The sequence below is a fragment of the Amblyraja radiata genome, chromosome 1, assembly GCF_010909765.2.
Source record: "Amblyraja radiata isolate CabotCenter1 chromosome 1, sAmbRad1.1.pri, whole genome shotgun sequence".
Taxonomy (NCBI): Eukaryota; Metazoa; Chordata; class Chondrichthyes; order Rajiformes; family Rajidae; genus Amblyraja; species Amblyraja radiata.
The window spans coordinates 127,878,471-127,888,245 of record NC_045956.1 but is presented as its reverse complement, the minus strand read 5'-3'; the positions used below and the strand labels follow the sequence as shown (position 1 = coordinate 127,888,245).

Sequence of the window (9,775 nt, the reverse complement as noted above, 5' to 3'; positions counted from 1 at the left end):
TAATAGCCCATTGCACTTTATCTGATTATTTATGTGTGTATATATACAGTGGCTTGCAAAAGTATTCATACCCCTTGAACTTTTCCACATTTTGTCACGTTACAACCACAAACGTAAATGTATTTTATTGGGATTTTATGTGATAGACCAACACAAAGTGGCGCATAATTGTGAAGTGGAAGGAAAATAATACATGGTTTTCAAATTTTTTTACAAATAAAAAACTGAAAAGTGTGGCGTGCAAAAGTATTCAGCCCCTTTTACTCTGATACCCCTAAATAAAATCCAGTGCAACCAATTGCCTTTAGAAGTCACCTAATTAGTAAATAGAGTCCACTTGTGTGTAATCTAATCTCAGTATAAATACAGCTGTTCTGTGAAGGCCTCAGAGGTTTGTTAGAGAACATTAGTGAACAAACCGCATCATGAAGCCCAAGGAACACATCAGACAGGTCAGGGATAAAGTTGTGGAGAAGTTTAAAGCAGGGTTAGGTTATAAAAAAATATCCCAAGCTTTGAACATCTCACGGAGCACTGTTCAATCCATCATCCGAAAATGGAAAGAGTATGGCACAACTGCAAACCTACCAAGACATGGCCGTCCACCTAAACTGACAGGCCGGGCAAGGAGAGCATTGATCAGAGAAGCAGCCAAGAGGCCCATGGTAACTCTGGAGGAGCTGCAGAGATCCACAGCTCAGGTGGGAGAATCTGTCCACAGGACAACTATTAGTCGTGCACTCCACAAATCGGGCCTTTATGGAAGAGTGGCAAGAAGAAAGCCATTGTTGAAAAAAAGCCATAAGAAATCCCGTTTGCAGTTTGCCACAAGCCATGTGGGGGACACAGCAAACATGTGGAGGAAGGTGCTCTGGTCAGATGAGACCAAAATTGAAGTTTTTGGCCTAAATGCAAAACGCTATGTGTGGCGGAAAACTAACACTGCACATCACCCTGAACACACCATCCCCACTGTGAAACATGGTGGTGGCAGCATCATGCTGTGGGGATGCTTTTCTTCAGCAGGGACAGGGAAGCTGGTCAGGGTTGATGGGAAGATGGATGGAACCAAATACAGGGCAATCTTGGAAGAAAACCTGTTAGAGTCTGCAAAAAACATGAGACTGGGGCAGAGGTTCACCTTCCAGCAGGACAACGACCCTAAACATACAGCCAGAGCTACAATGGAATGGTTTAGATCAAAGCATATTCATGTGTTAGAATGGCCCAGTCAAAGTCCAGACCTAAATCCAATTGAGAATCTCTGGCAAGACTTGAAAATTGCTGTTCACAGATGCTCTCCATCCAATCTGACTGACCTTGAGCTATTTTGCAAAGAAGAATGGGAAAAAATGTCAGTCTCTAGATGTGCAAAGCTGGTAGAGACATACCCCAAAAGACTTGCAGCTGTAATTGCAGTGAAAGGTGGTTCTACAGAGTATTGACTCAGGGGGTTATATTGAATACTTTTGCACGCCACACTTTTCAGTTTTTTATTTGTAAAGAAATTTGAAAATCATGTATCATTTTACTTACACTTCACAATTATGCACCACTTTGTGTTGGTCTATCACATAAAATCCCAATAAAATACATTTACGTTTGTGGTTGTAACGTGACAAAATGTGGAAAAGTTCAAGGGGTATGAATACTTTTGCAAGCCACTGTATGTTCAATAGTATATGGTCACACTGATCTGTTCTGTATTTATTTATGCATACTATATTCTGTTGTGCTGAAGCAAAGCAAGAATTTAATTGTCCTATCTGGGACACATGACAATAAACTCTTGAATCTTGAGTTACATATTTATAACCTTAGGATCGCCTGGGAGAATGAGATTGTTGGAGGCAGGAGTTAAAGTGAGGAGGTCATATGCAAAGTAGAGGACGAAAGCAGAAGAGTTGACAGTACATAAAAGACCAGATGAGAACAGCAGTCAGATCTGTGCTACCTTATCTAGCTCTGATGCGCAGCATAATAGGGCAAGGACAGATAGGGTTATGGAGATAGGAGACTCATTATTTAGGGGGACAGACTGGGTCTAGGCCAACATGGATGGTATGAGTCAGGAACTGGCAAAGGTCCAGAAACTGGGATGCTTTTATAACCATATAACCATATAACAATTACAGCACAGAAACAGGCCATCTCGGCCCTACAAGTCCATGCCGAACACTTATTTTCCCCTAGTCCCATCTACCTGCACTCAGACCATAACCCTCCATTCCTTTCCCATCCATATACCTATCCAATTTATTTTTAAATGATAAAATCGAACCTGCCTCCACCACTTCCACTGGAAGCTCATTCCACACAGCTACCACTCTCTGAGTAAAGAAGTTCCCCCTCATGTTACCCCTAAACTTCTGTCCCTTATGTGTGATAAGTGAGAGTTCAAGGTATGTATATTTCTGTTAGAATGAGGGCAAGGCAGGTAGGAATAAGGAACCCAGGATGATGAGAGAAATTGAGGTTCTGGTGAGGTAAAAAGAAAGCAACAGTGGTCAGGTATGGGCAGCTGGTTTCAAGTGTATCCCTGGAGAAGTATAGGGGATTCAGGTGCATACGCAAGAAGGAAAGCAGCTCAATAGCAGGATAAAAAGGAGGCATGAGATAACTGGCAAATAAAATTAAGGAGAACCCAAACAGATTCTAATTCTATTAAGGGAAAAAGAGTAACTAGAGAAAGAATAAGGTCCCTCAGAAACCAAAGTGGTCATCCATATGTGGAGCCATGGGGATGGACAAGGTTTCCAAAGAATATTTTTCCTTGTTTTAACCATAGAGCAAGACATGAAATGAGGGAACGTGGTTCAGTAAACGGAGGTGCAGGACTTCCCAAGACATATGAGGATAGATTAATCTCCCAGGTCTCCCCAAATTGAACATAGAACAGAGAACATTATAGCACAGGAACAGATCTTTTGGCTCACAATATCTGTGCCAAACATGATGCCAAGCCCAACTCTTATCTGGCTGCATGTTTTCTAATCATTTGTCAGACTATTGGTACCCCTCATGATAACAAAGTGAGGAGGTCATATGCAAAGCACTAACAAAGGCCTAGCCAGCAATAATGGAACAAACTCAAAAGTATCCTTTTTAGAACGTGAGGGCAAATAGGGCATCACAGTAATCATTCCCAAGCATTTAAAGCCAAAATCTTAACAGTCCTAAATTAGGAATGTTATAAACTATCCGTCTAATCCCAGTGTCTTGTTAGACAGGGTCTCTTTCTTTGGAGAAAAGGTAGCCGAGGAGTGATCTATAACATTTCAAACGGTTTTGATAGTGTGGAAGTAGAGAAAAATGTTTCCACGTGGGGGAAGAACATAATCAGAGGCTATCTTTATAAGCATAAATTGAGATTAGTTTAGCTTCACAGCATGTTCAGCACAGATATTGTAAGCCAAAGGCTTGTACTTTGTTGTACTTTTCTATGTTCAAAGTTCTGGTGGGGGGTGGGGGGGGGTTGTTAGTTTTAATTTAGTTTAGAGATACAGCTTGGAATCAGGCCCTTAGGACCAGCGATCCTGGCACACTTACACTATCCTACACACACAAGGGACAATTTACAATTATACCAAGCCAATGAACCTACAAACCTGTACGTCTTTGCAGTGTGGGAGGAAACCAGAGATCCCGGAGAAAACCCACGCTGGTCACGAGGAGAACGTATAAACTCTGTACAGACAAGCGCCCAAAGTCAGGACCGAACTCAGGTCTCTGGCACTGTGCTGCCTCCTTCTAGCCGGGAGGCTGGCCACAACTATGTTCCCTACGGGAATAGTGAGTACAGGACCTGGAAGCACTGGGGAAAGCCTTCATTACGTCCAGAAACAAGGTTGTTTTGTTTCAAGTAAGAATGAAGCACTGGGATTACTACCCACTCTTCCCCCCCATCCCTCCCACCCCCAACTCACACAATCCCATTGGCCAATGTACAAATGTACAGTCCCTGGGAAAATGAGATTGAGAACATGGGCAAGATTGAGAATATGGGCAAGATTGCTTTACCAAAGAGGAGCAGGGAATGATCTGTTTCACAGGGAACATGATTCACCCCCACCTCTTTAGTCTCAGACCTCCAGCTCGAAGGATTCTATTTTTAATTTCACTGAAATATCACGGTTATTGGGCGAATAATGTGTAACATTGAACCCGAGTGCACCATTCAAGATTGAATGGTGCCAGAACAACAATCTTGCTCAAGGTGAGCAAGACCAAGGAGCCGATTGTTGAATTCAGAAGGGGAAATCCAGGGTCCACAAACATTTCATCATCAAATCAATAGCGGTGGAAAAAGTCAACAGTTTCTGTTTCCTGGGCGTACTTATCTTTGAAGATCTAACCTGGGCCCAGCACATTGACAAAAGAACAAAGAAACATCATCAATTCCTCTGCTTCCTTAGAAGATTGAGGAGATTCACTATTCTATTAAACCTCTACAGATACACAGCAGAGATCATATTGACTGGTTACATCCCAGCCTGTTTCAGCAACTGGAATGCCCAAGAATGAAACCGACTACGGAGAGTGGTAGACATTGCCTGGTCCATCACAGCTACTGAGCTCCTAGCCATCAAAGGGATCCATAGGAGGCATCATGACCTAATTTCATTAGTAACATTGGGAAGAAGGTACTCGATAACTGTGACCACTAGGTTCAATAACAGCTTCTTCCAAGCAACCATCAGGCTCTTGAACACTACAGAACACTAACTGGAACCTCAAAGCCAATAGCTCCTAGGCTGACCTCATTAACTGGAACCTCAAAGCCAATAGCCAATAACAATAGATTCATAGCAAAAGGATTTGAGTATAAGAGCAGGGATGTTCTACTGCAGTAGTACAGGGTCTTGGTGAGACCACACCTGGAGTATTGCGTACAGTTTTGGTCTCCTAATCTGAGGAAAGACATTCTTGCCATAGAGGGAGTACAGAGAAGGTTCACCAGACTGATTCCTGGGATGTCAGGACTTTCATATGAAGAAAGACTGGATAGACTCGGCTTGTACTCGCTAGAATTTAGAAGATTGAGGGGGGATCTTATAGAAACTTACAAAATTCTTAAGGGGTTGGACAGGCTAGATGCAGGAATATTATTCCCGATGTTGGGGAAGTCCAGAACTAGGGGTCACAGTTTAAGGATAAGAGGGAAGTCTTTTAGGACCGAGATGAGAAAATCATTTTTTACACAGAGAGTGGTGAATCTGTGGAATTCTCTGCCACAGAAGGTAGTTGAGGCCAGTTCATTGGCTAATTTTAAGAGGGAGTTAGATGTGGCCCTTGTGGCTAAAGGGATCAGGGTGTATGGAGAGAAGGCAGGGATGGGATACTGAGTTGGATGATCAGCCATGATCATATCGAATGGCGGTGCAGGCTCGAAGAGCCGAATGGCCTACTCCTGCACCTATTTTCTATGTTTCTAACCAGCATAAATAATGAAGTATTATCCATCAAATCTAGCATATACAGGATAGCAATAATTTTGCTATTTAGTGCATTAAGGTTCTTTACAGGACCATTAAAATGGAAAAATTGTGCAGATAAAACCATTGGCCAAAAATATAGTGAGTGTTGAGATTGTAAACTTAAGTCCTAATATTTGACCAGGAAATTGCAACTTAAACAGAGTCAAGAATGTTGCATTGTCATATGGACTGGCAAAGGAACAATGACATTCTTACTTGCTGCAGCTTTACAGGTCCATTCATGCAAAACACACAAATAAATATATAACTAATGACACAATACATTAATAACCAGAAATACTAGGTATCGAGACCATATTAGTTGAAAATCAAAGTCCATGTAGCAACCTAAACGAAGTCTATAGTGGATGATGGTTGCTGAGGGAGAGGTTAGTGTTGTGCTGTGTTCAAGAGCCTGATGGTTGCTGGGAAGAACCTGGTGTTCATGGTTTTCAAGCTTCTGTACGTTCTTCCTTTTGGTGGTAGCGAGATGAAAGCATGGTCAGGGTGGGTGTGCAGCTTTGATATTGGCTGCTTTTTCGAGGCAGCTCTGACTGTAGATCCTTTCAATCATGGGAGGTCAGTGCCTGTGATGGACTGGGCAATGTCTATCATGTTCTGCAAAATGGTGGGGAACTTTTGGGATTAATCACAAAAGTGATTAATGTTTGTGAAGCAGCAATGGGTGAAGAGTTTGAACAGGTTAGCGACAGCCTACAATTAAAATCTGACACCATTTCTCAAAAAATATTTTAGGTTGCAGCATGCATTGCAGATGAAGAGGTGGTCGTGTAGAAATAATTGATGGATGGCAGATGTTGTAACAGAAGCACTTAAAGAAAGGCTATAGCTGTAAATGTTATACTGCAATTCGATAGATAAATAGAACCAGATGAACACACTGATAGCTGGATTGTGGAAGCAACATGTTGTGCATCTGAACTTGTCAAAATCTACTAAGTGCCAACGTTGAAACTGCAAACTGTCATTTAGCCCGTTGAATGTAGTTAATGAGAGACTGACTGTAATTGTGTAGGTTAATTGTTACTCAGTTGTGGCCTTTTTAGTTCTGTGCAGGGACAACATTTTAAAGAGATTCATAAGAACATATGAAATAAATGCGACAGTGGGCCTTGCAAGCCCTCAAGCCAACTCCATTATATAACACAAAGTACTGGAGTAACTCAGCAGGTCAGGCACCATCTCTGGAGAACATGGATAGGTGTTATTTTGGGTCAAGACCCTTCTTCAAACTGATTTAGTCTGAAGAAGGGTCTCAACCTGAAATGTGATGTATCAATGTTCTCCAGAGATGCTGCCTGGCACGCTGAGTAACTCCAGCACTTTGTCCTTTTGAGTATTAACTAGCATCTGCAGTTCTTTGTTTCTCCATTAATTAACACATTGAAGGATCTGCTCTGATCCTGGTCTTAGCTTCACTCTCTTATCTTTTCTCTGTAACACCCAGCTTCTCTACAGACCAACATCTTATGCAACAGTAACATAACGTCCAATCTTCTATAAGTGAAGTCAATATCCTGACTGATGAAGTCCAATGAGGGTGGCACAGTGGTGCAGCTGGTAGAATTGCTGCCTCACAGCAGCAGAGACCTGGGTTTGGTCCTGACCTTAGATGCTGTCTGTGTGAAGATTACATGTTCTCCCTGTGACCACGTGGGTCTCCTCTGGGTTCTCAGGTTTCCTCCACATCACAAAGACAGGTGGGTTTGTAGACTAATTGGCCTCTAAATTAAATTACCCTTAATGTGTAGGGAGTGGATGAGAAAACGGTATAATGCGGAACGAGTGTGAACAGATGATCGTTGGTTGGTTGGTGTGGACTCGTTGGGCCAAAGGGCCTGTTGCCATGTTGTATCTCTAAACTAAATGAAGAGTTCACAAAATGCGTAGACATTTGGAGATATTTTAAGAGGCCGCTTTTTTACCCCCATGGATTTTTACTTTTGTTCACCTTTTAAGAACTCAGAATAGTTGGTCTACAAAAATCTTCCAAAACAAGCAATTGTAGAAGTTACTGTCATTTTTGCAACAAATATACTTTTCATTAGTATTGAGAGCTGGCAGCATTTCCTTCAATCTTTGCCTTTATTAAATGGTAACTTGATTAAATTGGCTTAAACTTTCACTTATTTGATATTATTATCTTATGATCCCCATGAACACCTGAGCAACGCAATCATGTATGTTCAAATACCAAGAACAAATACTGAAGCACCACCCTTCTGTTCCATTATACATTTTAGTTCAAAGCAAATTTAAGAAGCTTTTTGAATCAACGTCATGTTTATTTTGTTTAAAGTTCTATTGTTCAATTCAAAACAGCTTACAATTCAGAAAAACTGCACATAACATCATGTCAAGTTAAAAAAAGGGAACTTTCATAGTGCTTAAAGATGTCTAGCTTTCATCGTAGTGCTTAAAGATGTCCAGTTTCACCAAAAGATCGTTTTAATAATAAGGATCAAAACAATGCAGTGGTGATTCAATATTTAAAAAAAAAATCAAAGCACTGATCTTATGGTGATCTTACGGCACGTAATTAATTGCAAGTTGAAAATGTGAAGCGGTCTGACGCTTACGATCCTCAATCGTTTACCCTGCAGCAGTAGTTGAGATCACTCGGGCAAGACGTATGTTAAAGCACTGAAACCGCGGTTCTGAAGAAATCTCAATTCAAGGGTAGCTCTAAATCGTCAGTAAAACTCATTACAGTAAAACTAGTCGCAATTAAAACACCCATTATTTGGTAAATGACCAAAATTAATTTACAGGCAAAATGATTTATTCAAGTCACTCAACTTAGTGCAGTTCACACAGCCGTTCAGTCGGGCTGCACAAAAGCGTCAACAAAGACTGACTGACTGCAGCCTTAAACTGCGGGGACTGATGACAGATTGCTCAATCTTTAAAGGAAAAGGACACATACCAGAAAATCCATGTGGTGATTGGAGGCTCCGTCTTCAAAGTCAAGACTGTTTCTGTTTCCTTTGTTTGTGTGCTTGATGTGTGAATTATGGTGCACGCACAGTTTTGCTCACATGTCCTGAGTGAGACGGGAGGTGCACCGGGCAGCTTGGTGGGTCTCTCACTTGTGCACAGGCGCCACTTATTTTCTCGACTGTACTTTATTCCTTAGTGGATGCAATGTTAAAATTACCCCTTCCAAAGACACTCCCTCGTTACGTAAAGCGGTCAGCAGATGACAGCGTGAGCCTGCTGTTTTTCACCAACGCCCGGAAGTGGGTGCAAACCCCGCAGGTTGGTGAAGTTCGCGGAGCTGGGGGAGTGGCAGGGAGCCGGTTTAGCGATGTTCCTTTCGTGCCTCGGGGTGGTGCTTATAATGCCAGACAGGAGACGTGCAGCTGAAGACGTGTTTATAAATTCTCATTAGAAATATGAAATAAAACAGGAAATATCTGATTTTATGACCATGAAACACTCAGCAGGTCGGGTAGTATCTGTAGAGAGAGAAATATGGTTAACGTGTAGGAAGGAACCGCAGATGCTGGTTTAAAACGAAGATGGACACAAAAAGCTGGAGTAACTCAGCGGGACAGAGTGCATCTCTGGATTAAAAGGAATAGGTGACGTTTCAGGTCCAGACCCTTCCGTTTCAAGTTGAAGACCCTTCATCTGAACTAATCATGTTTTCAGATTACTCTAGACAGCGTTATATGTTTTTTGGTACCGTGGCATTTGATATAATCCCTTGACTACCTTTTCTAAAAGAGATTACAATTTTAAAGCAGCCATGGAGTTGAAATATTTAAGTTTTCCCTTCATAAAAGTTACATGACTTGCTGTGTATTTCTGGCATCTTTTGTTTTTGTAAGCATATAATCGTGTTACCTCATTTGGGTGGGTGGCGCTTGAATGCTGCACTAGATTAGGGTTATACATCACAATCTGTAACCAAGGAAAAACACAACACGCACAACAAGAAAATGGAACAAACAGTTTGAGAGCTGTTCTTCAAAAGGCTTGTAATTGTATCTTTAAAGGTAGAGGAATGAGGTTAAGTTTTAAGGCAGTAAAAACAAGTAGAGAGAAGGATTGAAAACCTAATTTAATGGTCGTTTGAATCTCTCCAGTATTTGCACAATGACCATTTCAGTTTGGTAGTGGGTTATGTTTCAAAATAATTTCCTGCTCCTCATTGTGAATCTTTTTTTTTCTTGGATAAAGAAGCCACATTTTAAGGGGTAAATTATGCTGCATGTAGCAGACTATCAGGAATTTTGAAAACATGATCAGCAATGTTACATGACACTGTAAAA

The 9,775-nt window shown here is 41.4% G+C and overlaps 1 protein-coding gene across 1 annotated transcript in view; it reads right to left on the bottom strand.

Moving 5' to 3' along the window:
• arl15 (ADP ribosylation factor like GTPase 15) overlaps nucleotides 1-8,740 on the bottom strand; it is a 279,912-nt gene extending 271,172 nt beyond the window's left edge. The window contains exon 1 of the mRNA XM_033030801.1: nucleotides 8,425-8,740. Coding sequence (XP_032886692.1) covers nucleotides 8,425-8,436 — 12 coding nt within the window. The 5' untranslated portion in view covers nucleotides 8,437-8,740. The remainder of the gene's footprint in view (nucleotides 1-8,424) is intronic.
• Nucleotides 8,741-9,775: the final 1,035 nt, after the last annotated feature.